At 37.8% G+C, this 16185-nt stretch overlaps 1 protein-coding gene, 1 long non-coding RNA gene and 1 pseudogene across 3 annotated transcripts in view; 1 reads left to right on the top strand and 2 right to left on the bottom strand.

The window, feature by feature from the left end:
• The window catches only part of LOC146473630 (uncharacterized), a 48365-nt gene extending 42172 nt beyond the window's left edge, over positions 1-6193 (bottom strand). For both annotated transcript variants that reach the window (XM_085118329.1, XM_085118330.1), the window contains exons 1-2: positions 5960-6193; positions 244-389 (exon numbers count right to left, since the gene is read on the bottom strand). In XM_085118329.1, coding sequence (XP_084974455.1) covers positions 244-389; positions 5960-6122 — 309 coding nt within the window. In that variant the 5' untranslated portion in view covers positions 6123-6193. The remainder of the gene's footprint in view (positions 1-243; positions 390-5959) is intronic.
• A 2311-nt stretch (positions 6194-8504) lies between these two features.
• LOC146473629 (uncharacterized) lies at positions 8505-13864 on the top strand. Its single transcript, XR_014866395.1, has 5 exons — positions 8505-8772; positions 8981-9143; positions 12133-12267; positions 12773-12888; positions 13721-13864. It is a non-coding gene; the product is annotated as an uncharacterized LOC146473629 (long non-coding RNA).
• On the bottom strand, positions 12879-15939 carry LOC146473628 (uncharacterized; annotated as a pseudogene).
• Positions 15940-16185: the final 246 nt, after the last annotated feature.

The raw sequence follows: 16185 nt of genomic DNA, 5'->3' as shown, positions 1-16185 counted from the left end.
AAATTATTGATTTTGCATAGCACTAAGATTTAAATATCTTTTAACCCCTAAGCCTCGTGGTTAATGAGAAATTTACACTTTTCTGGAACCGTTAAGCCTGTCAGTAAAAAAAAAAGTCCAACCAAAAACTTTTACATCCCACAGTGGGACTTAGATTTGCCCCAAGTCTAACTAGCTCTCAAAATACTCACCTGATCAATCTTCCAGGGTTGTAGATCTTCTGTAAATTACAAATTGACTTACGTTTTTGGATGACGCGTCGTTTACATTTTCTTCCGACTGATTGTCGTCACTCTCCGAAGAAGTCCCTTCTGATTCTGGTAGAAGGGATACCAACACTTTGCATTTCTTAATGTAATGTTTTCTCTTCTGAACTACCTTCATAGCGGCTGCAAGTAAAGGGAACGATTTAAGCTGATTTAGGGAAGAGGAAGTAAAGTTAAGCATGTGGTAGCGAATTTATAAAATTAAAAACAAGACTTTACCAAACTAAGCAAGAGCTTGTTCGGTCTCATTAAGCTGGCGTCACCAAAAAATGCGTGAATCGATTGCATCTCTGACCGTTTTTCTGATATGTATGTTTTAAGTTTGGCAATTGTGGGAAGCAAACTTGAGAGAGTCACAATGTAACCTGGAGATTAATTATGACGTTTTCCTTTTAGTTTGTTGGTGCCTACAGCTGCGCCAGCTGTTCTAAATGGCCTGCTGTCTCACGCCAGGATAAAAAATGTTCAGGCTATGGACTGTCGGTAGGATATCACCTAAACTATACTAGCACTGGCACTTTTCCACAAAAGAAAATATGTATATAATTTGTGTTGTTAATGAGAGGGATTGACAGCTAATTTGCAAGCCAAGAAGACCTTCAAAGTACATCGCTGTACATGCACACGTTCATTTGGTCTCACTTGCAGTTGACTATTGTCAGTGGCTGAGACCTCTGGTACCCTGGATTATTTGCCAGTGGAAGTCGGCATCTTTGTTAATGATGTGGCCTTTAACCAACCACTTCACACTGGTGTACAAGGTACGCTTCGATGTATATGGCAGGCCCTTAGTTTATGAGTGGGGGGCATACCTCGTGGGAAGAGTTCCCCTCAAGTCTTATTTAATTTTATTTCAACATTTCTCGAATCCAATTACATAATTATTGGATTATTTTGACTAATACTGTACCCCATTTGTTAAGTTTTTAACTAGATGCACAAGAATATGCAAGGAAGTTATCATCATTGTTATTAAAATTAAAAACAAGGATAGTTGGTGGTATGTGCTCAAAAGTACTGAGCTAAAAAAACTCACAAATCAAAAACTCTTTTGCTCACAGGTTCTGTGATTTTTTTTTTTTTTTTATGACGCTGAACCACTGAAGTAATGGGAGGCCGGGGGACTTAAGAAAGTCAATATTTTTGTATTCTGTGTCAAGTTGATTTATTAGGGCTAGAAATGGGCAATAATTCTGAGCAACTATTTGGACTTACTCTCTTGACATTTGTTGTTCATTTGTGATTATTATTTTTTTGATTACCACCTTTATTATTTAGCTTTCATACTCCGTATGTCTGAAGGTAATAATAATAATAATAATAATAATAATAATAATAATAATAATAATAATAATAATAATAACAGCATTTGTTTAAACACGATTAAAAGTTCAGCAAAGCTGATGTGGTCGTGTACAATCAATAAAATTAACCTTCCTAAACTAATCACAATAAAACTAACATAAGAATTCTACGTATTTACAATATATATGGCTGAAAAGTACTCTTGAGTGACCTTTTAAAAGCGTCAAAGTCGCAAATTGATCTCATTTGGTTTTCCAGGGCATTCCGCCGGATAATTGACTTGTATGAACATGATTTCTTGATCATATCAGTCCTTGGCCTGGGTAACTCGAAGGTTACATATAATGCATATAGTGTCCATAATATAGTATAATGCATATAGTGTCCATAAAATTGTTTTGCATTTTAAAGTTTCTATTAAAATGCCCTAGGAGGCATGCGCCCAGGGCCTCTTTCCTTGATCCAACACAGTCTTTTACACAGGGCAATGAGTTTTTTGCACTGTAAAGGAGGGTCAGTAAAAAATGTTGGCACTGTTTGCAAGCTTTTTCACTTATATATTTTATTCAAAATGAATTTGCTCTTTTCAGTTTCCTCGTGTTAACATGTGATGCGCGTGATGTTTACAGTTGTTCAACAACGTATTGTATCAAACGGATATTTTGTGCTCCTGTGTAGCTAAAGTTGCGAGCTGAACTTGGGCGAGAGTTTAAGATTTGCAAAACCAATTTTCCATGTCCCCTGTAAAAGGAAATGGAATTCCGGGAAAATTTCAGTTTCATTGGTATCCAGCACAGAGAAGAGTAAAACAAAAGGCCACCCAGACATTGGTCGATAGGTGTGTTTGGATGAGAGTATGTAAATACGGTTGTGGCGTCACGCTTTGTATCTCCCGGTACAATTCTCGCAAAGTAATTTCAAGTACAACTGTTAATTAAGGAAATGGAGAAAAAAATTTCCCAAATTTTGATCGGGGTTTACCTATCCCCCCCTCCTCCCTGAGCGCGAAGAAAAAAAATCAAGAGAAAGAAGAACCATGGCGCTTTGCCTGCCTCGATGATCGTTAGCTAGACGACCTCGTCGAGGGAGCTCAAGCGAAGACGATAAAATATGTAACAAAATACGCAGCAAACGTTTTTCAAGGTAATTTTTGCATCTGAGTACCACAATAACATTCTCTTAAAGCCATTCTTTATTTACAATGTACACGAAAATGAATACAAAACTATATGCTACAGACTATAAATGCTTCAAATCAAACTCATGACCGGTTGCCGTGTTTTGGCTGTCAAAATTACATTTAATGTATTTTCTCTGAGACGTTCTCAGCGTGAAGATTTGATTTTACTATTACTGTTATCAGCAACAACTTCATCAATCTGGATCCGCTGCTTGTGCTATGATTCCCGAACATGCAAAACTTCGCAAGGCACGATGAGCGATTCAACTGCTCAACCGTGTTCTCAGGCTGCCAAATCGGGCAAGTTCACGTCACTTTCAAGAGCGACCAAGCACAGTTACATTCATTTTCAGCTTAAACAAGCCCCTCATCTTGAAGTTATTTTCCTTACAGAATCGTTTATTTTGAACATTTCTTCTAGTTGTCACCGAACTTTCGGTATTTTTCAATTCTGTAAGATTTACGAGGACGCGAAGCTGAAATCGCAGTCATCTACACGGTGCTCGCTGACGCTTGCCACGAATTTCAACTTGATTTTGACTTTTATAACGCGAACTTTGATTGGTTCATGTGTTGACAGTTGCACTTTTTCATTGGCTAGTAGCAAATATGATTGTCCATAGCGTGTGTTGGGAAAGCCTATTTCAATCAAGAAATAAATACACAAAATTTCCCTTCGTTTGTCGAACTATTTTGAAAAATATTTTATAATAGTAATAAACGACTTTTTTTAGAGTTTACTAGCCTTCTAAACACTAGAGGAGTTGGGAGAATTCTCGAAAGTTATGCAAACCCTCGACTACGTCTTGGGTTTGCATAACTGTCAACTGCACAACTGTCTCGAACCCACTCGTGTTTAGATGAGGCTATGTAAACACGAAAAAAGTCCTGTATTGCTTAATTAGTTCATTTCGTATTAATGATATAATTTACAAATTCAATTTCTCACCTCTAGCAGTCAACGGCTTTAACTGGACAGTGTTACAGATTGTTAATATCTTTCCAGGAAACTGTGGTTACGAACCTCAGGATATTTGACATATTTCACTGCCATATTTTCGAGTCCGTGATCATCAATTATAAAGCAAAAGATACGATTTTAAAGCTATCAATAGATCTAAGAAGATCTACAGGCCGGATTGCTTTTATAGTGGTGGCGCCGGTCCGTTAGATAACCCGGTTGATCACCGACGGCTGTGCTTCATTTATTAGTCTTTGCTTTCTTTCGCTCAGGCTTTTGCGCATGCAGGTTTTACTCAAGGCGACTATATTCTTATCCTACTTTTCGTAGTGTACAAGACTACCTTAGTTTTTTTCTCGATTAAATGAATTATTATTGACATCAAACTTCTTACGGTAACCCGAGATCGCCAATGAGTTTTGCCACCGAAAATTGCAATTATTGGTTATGAAACATTTACGTATTCCAAAACATTTTTTTGGCGTATTTTTGGTAAACTCAACATTTAGTTCCTTGCTTAACCGTAGAATGCAGAATTGAAATTTGAAAATCTGACCTTCGATCGATCAGACACACTAACCTTGAGCTCAAACACGTAAAACGCAGATACAATTATAGATGCATTTCAGTTCTTTTCAATACATTCGCTTGGATAGATTTATTTCAGTCAGGCTGTTGAGGTGTCGGTAAATTGCAAGCTTCTTCGGAAGTTCAATTTATCACTACGTTCGCAAGCCGAGGTTTTCTTGGAAAAGTCACAAGGATTGTGTATAAACATCTTCCCTCTTTAATCGCTTACAAGTCCGTCTTTATAATGATCATTGTTTAAGAAAATAAGAGGAATACATTTTGTTGATCTTTTACTTTTCTGGTTGGTGATAGGTTGCGTTTATTCTAAGCTGCCAGACGTTAAGAGTAAAATTAGTGGTGTTATGTACACTTCCGCATTTTAATGGGAGACATAAGTTTCGATTTCACTTTGAAGTCATGCTTTCAACGATTGTCACGGATAGTATTTTCTTGCTATCTTAGTATAAAATAATAAAAACAAACGGTATTTCTTGCGTAAAAGGACTAAATACAATTGAGCATGATGTGAATATGGCTCAAACATCGACAATCAGTTACTGTAAGGTATTTGCTGTCTGACACCAAGATAATCAGTTTTGATCCATTAATTGCAATTGTTGGATTATGAAACATTTTAATACATATCTCAAAACATTATTTTTGGCGTGTTATTAAAGTGAGTTTGAAAATTTTCTTTCAACAAACTCAACATTCAGTTCCTTAATTGTTCAACCAAAGAATGCAAAATTGAAATTTCAAAAATCTGCATGACCTTTGATCGATCAGAACACAGTAACCTAGAGCCCAAACAAATACAACGAAGATAAGATTATAAATGTCTTTCAGTTCTTTTCAATGAATTGGCTTGTATATATTTATTTCAGTAAGGCTGTTGAGGTGTATGTACATTGCAAGCTGCTTCGGGAGTTCAACTTATCACTACGTTCGCAAGCCGAAGTTTTTTGGAAAAGTCACGAAGATTGTGTATAAATATCTTCCCTCTTAAATCGCTTACAAGTCAGTTTTGATAATGATTATTGTTTAAAGAAATACGAGGATTACAGTTTGTTGTTCCTTTGCTTTCCTGGTTGGCGATCAGTGTAAAATTAGTGGTGTTATGCATACTTCCGCATTTTAATGGGAGACATTAGTTTCGATTTCACTTTGAAGTCATGCTTTCAACGATTGTCACGGATATCATTACTTTTTCTTGCTATCTTAGTATAAAATAATAAAGACACGCGGTATTTCTTGTGTAAAAGGACTAAATACAATTGAGCATGATGTGAATATGGCTCAAACATCGACAATCAGTTACTGTAAGGTATTTGCTGTCCGACACCAAGATAATCAGTTTTGATTCATTTCAGCGTATTTTCACGGCGTACATTTGGTGTTTTTCTCCAGCAGTACACCCATTCAATTGAATTGCTCCTGGGAATTTCCATGAAACCCCCTTGTTTGTAATCCGATAGTAGCGAGTAGCACTTCCTCCGAAAATGTACCCAAAGTTTCATTTAGTGTGGCATGAATAGCAAATATTAAGTCGTTGTCATCCGTAGTTAACTTGTAAGTAATTACCCTAGCATAGGTACCAAAATTAGATAGTTACCTCCTACCGTTTCTCTAGTCTATGGATTTAACATTACAAATAAACAGAGGTATATACATACGCACCTTCGGCGTTTTCGAAAGTGATTTTCACTTGTCCACGATCGATGTCGCCAACTTCTTTCACGTCACTACCTCCGGAACATCTTTCCGATTGAAAGTAAATCGTAAGATCAGATTTTGTTGTTCCATCAGGCAACCCAGTAACTAATATCCGTGAACTTTCCATCGCAATTCCTGCTGATCACGAGATCAAGAAAACATCTTTTGTTACCGAGCAATGAAGGAAGAGATGCTGTTCCGAGAAGTGCAGTTTTTAAACAATGGGCTGAATAATGGGTTTCTAGTAACACTGGCCCCTGATTTGCTGATAGGACCTGGTAATTGACATTTTTAATGGGGATTCTTTGCCACGCTCTGATTACTTGTTACACGTGATACCCGCAGGGCATGGCGTGTCTAAGTTTGGGTCGGGTATCTTCTTCGTCGTCGCCACAAATCTGCACATTAATTACGCAGGATGCCCTGAGGGGCATACCGTGTCTTAAAACGGGTCTATTTCTTTTTCTTCTTCGTCGTAGCTACAAATCTGTACATTAATTTATTCATTGAACTCTCCCCTCTCCTACTCGGGATGTATTGTTCTGATTGTCTTCAAAAAAAAAAAAAAACCTGGCCAATCAAAATCCATTCTTGTCGTTTATATCGCGAGGGAGGGGACCCACTCACCCTTACCTGTGTGACGTCAAAGCATCATTTGATTTATTCATTAATCTCGGATTAAAATTTGTGGTGCCATTCATGTTGTGGGCTCAAGTGTGCCGTTTTCAAACGAAAATTTCACCATTTTGAAAAGGTACATGGAAAGAATGACCTCTAAGAAGCACTCGACATTTAAAACGGTGGAAATTGGAGAGTTCCTGACGAAGGAATCGTGCTTTGTTTGACAGTCTTATACCACGATGGGAGACTGCAAAGAGGTCAGTGAGAAGCTTACGTCATCGTAATGGAATTTCTGCAATTTCCGGTGAAACCCTGAGTAGCTTAACACAAAGGAAACAACGTAACGCGGTCGTCGTGACTCAAACTATTCCATTAGCAAGGATAGTTTTATAAATCTGCGAAGCATACAGTTGGAATAAATGCATCTCGCGTAAATGCCAGTATAGGCATCTTGTTTATGCATTAAAATATGTCCTCCCCTAGTTTCGTTTTATTTAGGCACATATCACGAGAGAGGGGACTCACTCTTCCCTTCCTGTGTGACGGCAAATCATCATTTGATTTATTCATTAAACCTACATTAAATTCTGCCTTCTCCCAGAAGGGATCTATTGTTCTGATTGTCTTCAACAAAAACGGCCCAATGAAAATCTATTATCGGCGCGTATATCACGAGGGAGGGGACCCAGTTATCTCTACCTGTGTGACGTGAAAGCAAATCATCATTTAGAAGGTTATTTTCGTTCAATGGCGGCCTCATGTATGAGTTTAAGACTCTGATCTGCCGTTTTGAGAAAGAAAAGAAACATTTTTCAAGCGGTAAATCGAAATAACAACTTCTAAGTAGTACTCGAGAGTTTAAACGGTGGAAATTGGGAGAGTTCACAGCGAAGAAACTACGCTTTCACAAACAGATCGAATAATTTAAGGCGAAGGGAACCAGACCAGTTCAAGTTGGGGTTATGACGTTATGGCATAGTTATCTCAGGTATCATTCCCAGAAACACAACAATAAAATATCACTCAGTCTCTCAGAATAAAACCATTCAATTGTTTTAATTGCGAAGGGAGGATAGTTTTTAAAAATCTGCGAAGTATACAATGGGGAATAAATGGGGCTACATTAAGCATTCTGTGTAAATGCGATTAGGGGGGCATCTTGTTTCTTAGAAATTTGGGCATCATTTTTCAGCTCCCAAGTTTGGCTGCTTTCTGATATTTCAAATAGACTCTAAACTGAAAGGCTAGCAATTAAGAGTGGAAAGATTCACCAGGAATTCCCGCCAGAAATTAGAACGAAACGATTTGTGTAAATATCCTGCTGTAATAATAATTACTTTAATACGGAGTGAATTTTTCCCGGCCCCAAGGATCTCCCCACTGTCTCTCTGAGTCTAACAATCCATTTGTTTTGTTGCTGTTCCGTATTGTTGCTTTTCCTCTTTACCTCGGTAAAATGTCCGAGTTTGGGCGTGTTCAAGGCCTTTGGAATTTAGTTAGATGGCTGCTAAGAAATGTTGATGGAAAGAATTTCAAGAAATAGTTTTGAATTGATTTAAAACAGGTAAAGATTATCGTGATCGCCAGCCATGGCCATGCAGTAGCCTATATATCATGTGATTGAGAAGCGAGACTAGCCCGGCAAGCAATTTCCCAGAAACAAAGATCAGCGGACCCCTCTGCAACTTTGGTACCACCAACTTGTTTCCAGTAGCGATCACGGTGGATTATTGTTTGATCGATTCTTAATTTTTCATCCTTGGAGACTCCAAGAGAACGTGACCGCCGTTCCGATTAGCGGAACAAACTGAAACTAAGCCAGTGAAAGATACGGTAACTAAGCAGATGGGCATTTTGTCTGCGCATGCTCATCGGATAAGCGCTTGGCGCCATTTTGTTCTGAAGAGCGCGCTGTCCGGTTTCACAAGTGGACGATCGACGCTTCAGAAACGCTGTCATTGCAAAACGTGAAAGGGAGTAACATTTTTACCAAAGATCCTATCCCTGAGTGTATTTACAGTTTTTGCTGTCACTTTGGTTGGCAAGATTTTAGCGATCAAAGCGTGAACAAGAATGGTAGTAATGTGCAAAACAGAGTACTTTGGTCTGGTTTGACTGCGGATCAAAAATTGTCTACAAGAAATCAATCGAGTGAGGTAAGTGTCAAAGAGTTGAATTTTTGTTTTTGTGATTGTAGATTGATTACACGAAAGCTTTCTTTATGTGCACGGTCATGTTTGAGTCCTAAATTTTGATCTTTAACTGATTTTGCTTCAAATTGAGAGTCCTTTTTTCTTAAAATTTTCACCGTCCCCCCAAGTTTAAATTGTTATAGACAACGTTGTCATTCCTCTCTCCTTTCAGTTGTATACGATCTGAAGGATTAAAAAATGTTCTACGTTCAAGATTGGTATGCTATTCCACGGCTGTTTTGAGGTATTCGCATCCGGCGAGTTTTTAGTAGATTTTCTGAGACGTGGATCTCTAAGTTCCTTGGTTCAGTTGCCGTTCACGTCTGCTGTGAAAGGTAAGTATTAATGTACCTTTTTACTGTTGCAGTTAGACTGCATTAAAATTTAGATATGACTTATTATTTTTTGACTGTGTTTTGTCAGGTTCAGTGTCAGTGGTTCCTCTCTCGAAGTTTGAGCTCGAGAAGAAAAGTAAATAAATCTTTTTTGTTTCACCGTTCCCCCAGTTCCAAATTGCTGTCATTGCGATGATAATTTATTTGTCTTTCGCTGTACTCGACTTATGTCTGTTAAAAAAATGTGCGCTTTCAACTTAAGGTATTCTTAGAGCCGATAGTTTCAGCTGCTTTTGTCACTGTTGTCTTTCGGCGCTTACGCCAACCTGAGCTTACGTAGTTGTTTTCAGGAACTTTGAAGTGAGCTGCTTCAGTTCTGCATGATACTCATTTCATACGAAATATAAGCTTGAGCTGTTACGTACCCAACGTGTTGTTTTGGAATCAAACAATGTGACCAGCATGATCGTTATACTATAACTTAAACTGTTTTGGGGGGAAAATATTGGAAAACTGTTAATAGCTTATCTGGACATTTCAAGAAGGGAGGAATTGATCGAGAGTGTATATTAAAGCTTTAAGCTTACTTCATTTCGTTCGTACACTCCCAATATTTTCGTTTTCTTTATTTCGTCAAATTTATAAAGGGATAAGGTTAGCTGTCACGAGAATCTTGTGAGTTAATTATACAATACGAACCGGTAGGTACAAAAAGTACACCCTCACAAAACTGCATTGTTTATTAATCAAAATACAATAAATCAATGGATTTCAATATGCCTCTGATACTGGAAAAAGTATCTGGCTTGTAAATTGATCTCTCTATGTACATAATTAAGAACTCTCACTTATCCAGTTTTGTTTTAGATGTCTTTTATAAGGTCTGATAGTAAAACAAGGTTTTTATGGAAACTATTTCACAATTCATGACATTACTGGAGCATCAGAATGATCCCACAAATCAAGGAAACAACGGTAGACCTTATTTTCTCACCACTGCATAGTGCTGGTGTCAAATTAACTGTAGCCTGTGACATCTGTGACATCACAGAAACAGCTAAGAAATCTTTCTGGTTACGTTTGATCAAGTTCAATAGTGTTTGATTAAAATTTTGTTTAAATTTGTTCGATAAGATGTCCTGGGACTGTACATGTGGGTAAGGGAGCAATTTCTGGGCTCAAATTACATTGCATAACTCTGCACTCATGGTTCTCATTTGTGCAGTATGTGCTTAATTATTCTGTTTTGTTATTAAGGTGGCCGAACACAGTTTTTCCAGTACACAGTGTTAGTAAACATTATTTGAAAACTACGTACTTGTGAGTACCCGAAATTAGCATAGTGCAAGATTAACTAAGAAGGAATAAATTTTTATACTTCTTGTTGAACAAGGTGCCGTTGCTATGGCAACGCAGCAAGCTATTAACCGTCCACAAATAATGGTTTTTCTTAATTTTTAGAAAATGCACCCGTTAGATTTTTTCCATATTTTGTATCGAGAAAAACTCACAAAATACTGACATAGTGACGCTGCTTTCATGTAATTTTAACAGACAGATCTCCTGTAAATGTTGGTTTTGCACTTTAATGTTTTTTTAAGATACCCTCTGTTAGATTTTGTTTTTGGTTTGTAGGCAAGTTACGCTTTTAGAAAACTACTGTTTTGTCAAATTTCACTAAATTCTAACGAGCGGTTCCTTAGAAAACAGTTCATTTCCATTAAAATAACCAGTCACAATTTTTTGCTCAAATGCGCATGCGTGGCTTTTAATTAGGGTTTCTCAGAAAGATGAAAAGCGTACAAAAAGGCTTAGCTCATTGTGAACTCACTTTCTTTGTTCGGCGATAAATGAAGAAGGATTCATAAACGAGAAACTAAGTTTTTTTAAGAGCAAAACTTACCTTTGTGATCCATTTGGTATAAAATCGAGGGATCGATAGTATTTGCTTACCACAACCCTAGCGCGCGCTTAATAGCATCACTAACAGAATCTGTAAAGCGCGCGCAAACTGTGTTCAGCCACCTTAAATTTCTTTCACCTTTTAAGACCTAACACAGCCAAATTTGCGCCATGTAAATGAGTCTGCCAGTCCCGCATGACCATTCCTTTTAGGTATTGCACAAAATTACTGACATTGCCTGAACAGCTTGTGGATATAACTGCCCCCTGAAGACCATGTGAGTGACTTTCAAAAAGGCACATGACGGCATGGTTGAAGCATAGTGCCATTGACTTATCTGGTGGTACTATGAGCATAGCAGCAAACTTTGGATTGTGGCGATGGTATTGCACAATGTAGTCTTCCAAATGTTGAGGAGAAAAAAAGCCGTTGTCTGAAACCATAGTTAGATTCTTAAAGTTTTCATCTTTCTTGTCCAGGACTTGCTTGACATCAAGGTTTGGTTGCTGAGGTGGCAGATTAAAGGAGCTGTATATGTGGTTTCCTTTAACCCTTTCCCGACCAAGAGTGCCATATGGCACAAGATGCAATTATGAGCTCAGTATTTGGTCAATTTGTGTGAAATTTGCACAACCAAAAGATCTTTGAAAGATCTATAAATTGAAGGCATAAAATCATGCCCCCCTCCTATATGAGACTTGATTTACCACCCCTCAAACTTTTGGATTTTTTTTTCTTTGTACATTAAGGGTCCAGTTGATATCTTACAACAAGCAATGCACTGAGAGCTGTACTTAAGCTATAGTTTAGGGGGATACCCAGTATGTACAAGGAATGAGAAAATTTTCAATGTTTTTCTTCTTTTGTTTTGGACTTTTTTCACTCTAATATGTGACCTCCTCCATCTCTGTTGGTGTGATTTATAGCACACCCCAGAAAATACCTTTTAAATGGTATATCACATGTGGTCTCCCAGTTCGTAGTTAGCGATTTAGAAAAATTCGCCATTTCCCTCGGACGGGAAAGGGTTAAAGAGTAACTGGCTGTAGACTGGTATAGTTTGACTGAGATCTTGTGTTTGTTTAGGAATTGGAAGAGATGATTCAAGGAAATGGAGGCCTGTTAACATGGAAATAATAGTGCAAGCATTGCTTCCAGTCTGTCTCCCACCTATCATTGATTGGCAAATATGGGGGGCAACTGCCACTCACTTACATCAAGGTAGTGGTTCCAATGACAGTTAAGTAACTAGTTTGGGGCGCTGGTGGTGTGGCTTGCTGTTTTCTGTTTCCCCTGTGCCAGTCACATGTACATGAAGAAGAACTTGGTGTAGAAATACAAGTGGTGTTGGGGCAAAAATTACATGAAATGTTGGAAGTGTTGCGTGATCTCTGACTGGGTGGTGACATTTGGTGCAGTGTGGAGGTGCTCTGGATGTAGAGTTTGTACTTGTACTTTGAGATGGGGGTTGGTAACCATTGGTAATTACATGTGGATGTGGTGGTGGCTCTAAAGATAAAATTTCGTTGTTGAGTTTCTTGATCACATTTTCTTATTCATCTTTCTCCATTCCTCTGACTGCCAAATTTTCATTTTCAGTTTCATCAGTACTTGAGGCTGTTGTTGGTATTTCACTGTTATCATTTAGCATTTCGGGCATGTCTGATGCGGGATGTAGAATTGCTTGTTTAGCTATTTTACTGAGTTCCTTTACTTTCTGTTGCAGAAAATGTCTACACAGAGGGCAAGATGCACTTTCCTTAATACAAACATTATGAAATGAGTGGAAGCAACCATTGAAAAGAACCCATTCCTCGTCAGGTTCAGAGATTTCACATTCTGGTAGGTTGCAGGTCTTTGTTGGATCTGGCTTGATTACACAATGGAATCCAAGTGGTAACACAATTGTTTTCATAGGTTTATCTGAACACACTGCTGGCAATGTTACGTATCTGCTTCTGCCCTCAGAGGAAAATGAACTCTGCCCTGGTGTCTGGGAGAGTTGTTTGAATATAGAAGAAAGCAGCTGAGCACATTTCACTTTCAGGAATTGTAGTTGGTTTTGTGAAAATGAAAATTGTTTAGGTGCTGTAAAGAACGATCTGAAATTACACTGTTTCTCTTTGGATTGGAAAATAGTCTTTGCTTTTTTTCTGAGTTGATCAGCACTGTCTGAAGACTTTGTTTGTGCACGTAAAATGCTGTGAGTGTTTTCCACTGGGTATTCATCAAAGATTGTAATGTAATTACGGAGAAGGTTATAAAGTTCAGGCGAATATTTTCCCCAGTGCGAACACATGCTGATCCATGCAAGGGGTGCTTTGTTGTAGTGGCATCGGTTTAGGCATGTAAACATTATCCAAATTCTGATCATTGCTCTGAAGTACTCTGCAAAGTTATTTAGTTTGAAAGAAATGCTGTAAATGGAAAGGACGAGAGGGATGTAATTGTCCAGTAGATTCAGAAGAGTTCCATACTCTAGATCTTTGAATTTAAAGAACTTTGCCATTACAGTTTGCTGTATGAGTGTCCACCCTCCATAGACAATTTCCAGTATCAGACTCATTCTCCAAGGTTTAGGGCTATCTGCAAACTTGCTTTTGGGAAAAATTGATTCATATACAGATTTGAAAAATGGATGAAAAGAATTAATGACATGTTCTCTGCTGTTTAGGGAGATGTGCAGTGGCCCAATAGTTGGTACAATGGATAGAAGTGATGGCTGGGAAGTCAAGTTCTTGGGAAAGCTTTTATATCCAGAAGCAGTAGTGGACGGATATGAATAAGCAGAATGGTTATGTGAAACACTCGTATCAAAATGTCTATGGATGGCATCGTCCAGATCTGGATTGTGGCTGATGAATTTCTTTAGACACTTGTAGATGATTTGTCTACAACAAAACTGACAAGGCCAATCTCCAGGCTGGATAACAACAAACTCTCTCATATAATCACCTAGGCCTGCACCAATCACTACATCATATGCAGCCTCGAAGTCAGCCTTTGACTTAAGTTGTAATTCAACAAAATCAGCCAGGTGTAGATCATCCATTTTCCTCATTGTCTGAACATTGTCGCTTTCACAGTACTGGTGTATATTTAGACGTTGTCGTTGTAGTTCAGGGTTAAAAAAAGCTTCTGTAAGCCAGTCTGGCATAATGGAAGCATAAGAACAACTTAGATCATGCATGCTTGATGCAGATGTTATGATCCCATGGCATGATTCTATTTCAATTGCGTTAGGGTCATGCATGAAATTTGCCTGTTGTACAGTTATAGCTGGAATTTGTTTAAATGCCTTAACAACTATGGTACACATTGATTTAGCCTCAGATGCCTTGTCTTCCTGTGGCCTCCGTTTTGTGTGAACTGAGGTGTAGTCATCTATTATGAGGACTAACAGCCACTTGTTTTTTATAGCGTCATCTATGAAATCTTTGAATGACTGGTAGTGGGTTTTAGACATCATATTAACAACATTATTTACTGTTCTCCTGGCACAGGAGTGTCCCATAATATGCTCGGTTTCCAACCCTTCTTGGTTGATTTGACTACTCCTGAGATAAAGGGCGTGGTCAATTTGAAGGGGGTTACATGCTTGGCTCAAACAGTAGCACATGTTATATATAACTGAAACAACCCTTTTTTCGTTTAGGTCTATACGGTCTGAAGAATGTCTTGATGTTGTCACTGCACTTAGAATGTTATCAAATAGCTTTGTAGCTCGTGCAGAAATACAAAACTCCCTGAATGTGTCAGGGTCATACAAATGTGTTTTTTTTTTTTTGTAATAAATTCACTGTACACTTTGGCTTTCACCATTTGGAGCTCCTGCTTTAAGTCACATCCTACATGAAAAATAAAAATACAATTGATACACTTAATATTGTGACCAGCATTAACTTGAGGTTAAAATGAAAAAATACCCTTGTTTGATATAGCAGTTATATCTTCCACAATATTGGTCAGCGCCACACATTATTCCCAGAATAATTCAATGTAAGGTCAACTGTTTATTTTTAAAACTTTATTAGCTGATTACACAAGGATTTCGTTTGACTACACCTGCCCAATTTTTCTTTATGTGACCCTCCCTTTTTCATGTGGCATTTAGCAATGGTTCTACTAAGTCACTTAGCTCGATTAGCTTGCTATTTCTAACTGGCTGTGCCCTCTTCTTTAGTAATTTTTCTTTCTTGTATTAATGTAATTCTGTATAATTTCTGGGCACGAATAAAGATTGTTGTTGTTGTTGTTGTAAGTAAGGATTTTGAGAAAATTTAAAATAAAAATTAGTGAAAAGAGACTACGTTTGAAAATGAAGCCAGGATGTCTTTGAAACGTAGTCTCTTTGCGCTATCTTTTAGTTTAAATTATGTAGCAATGGGCTTCATATAATAGTCCCAGTTAGAAATGATTTAGAAAACTTTAAGGCTTGGGATCAAATAACACCATAATTCATTGCGTAATAGTCCAGTCTCATGGTATCTTGAAACTAGTACTCTTTATATTGGTATTGTATGACATCCAGCAACATGACAGAACTAATATCTCAGAAATGGCGGGGTATGATGATATTGCCAAGATTACTGATTCAGACATTGGGAGCCAATTTTATCCCATTCAGTTGTAGCTCATGCATGATAAAACCAATGCACAATACAGACTCTACTCTTCACCTGAGAGGTGATTTTCAATGCTTAGGATGAAAACAAACAATTTAGTTTATTTACTTTCTGATAAAATCTTTAAATTTTCCTCCATTTCTAGATACTTTTCTTTCGGTAAAACTACCATCTCCCTAGCACTATCCTCACTATCTGAATCTGCCTGTTTACTATTACACCAACGCTGTCGCTTTTTAGCCAATCGTCCACGTTCGTTCACATTCATGCCAACAAACTTTCAAACAAAAAGACAAGATTGTGTTAACGTTGACTCAAGACATGTTTATTTTCTTTAAAGGGATTAGCTAGCCTCCTGAATGTTCAACAACAGTAAGCTCATATAACTACAGCTCATACGGACAATGAAAATGAAGCATAACAAATGGGTTAATGTAGATAGAAAACTGGTTTCAAAACTAACGTGCTGAAATGTCTGTCCAGTGCGTCTATGCTCTTGAAGAGCCCTTCGGCA

This window comes from Pavona decussata, unplaced genomic scaffold, assembly GCF_977016875.1.
Source record: "Pavona decussata unplaced genomic scaffold, jaPavDecu1.1 SCAFFOLD_93, whole genome shotgun sequence".
Taxonomy (NCBI): Eukaryota; Metazoa; Cnidaria; class Anthozoa; order Scleractinia; family Agariciidae; genus Pavona; species Pavona decussata.
The sequence above is the reverse complement of the archived record's forward strand: the minus strand, read 5'-3'. Positions and strand labels throughout refer to the sequence as shown.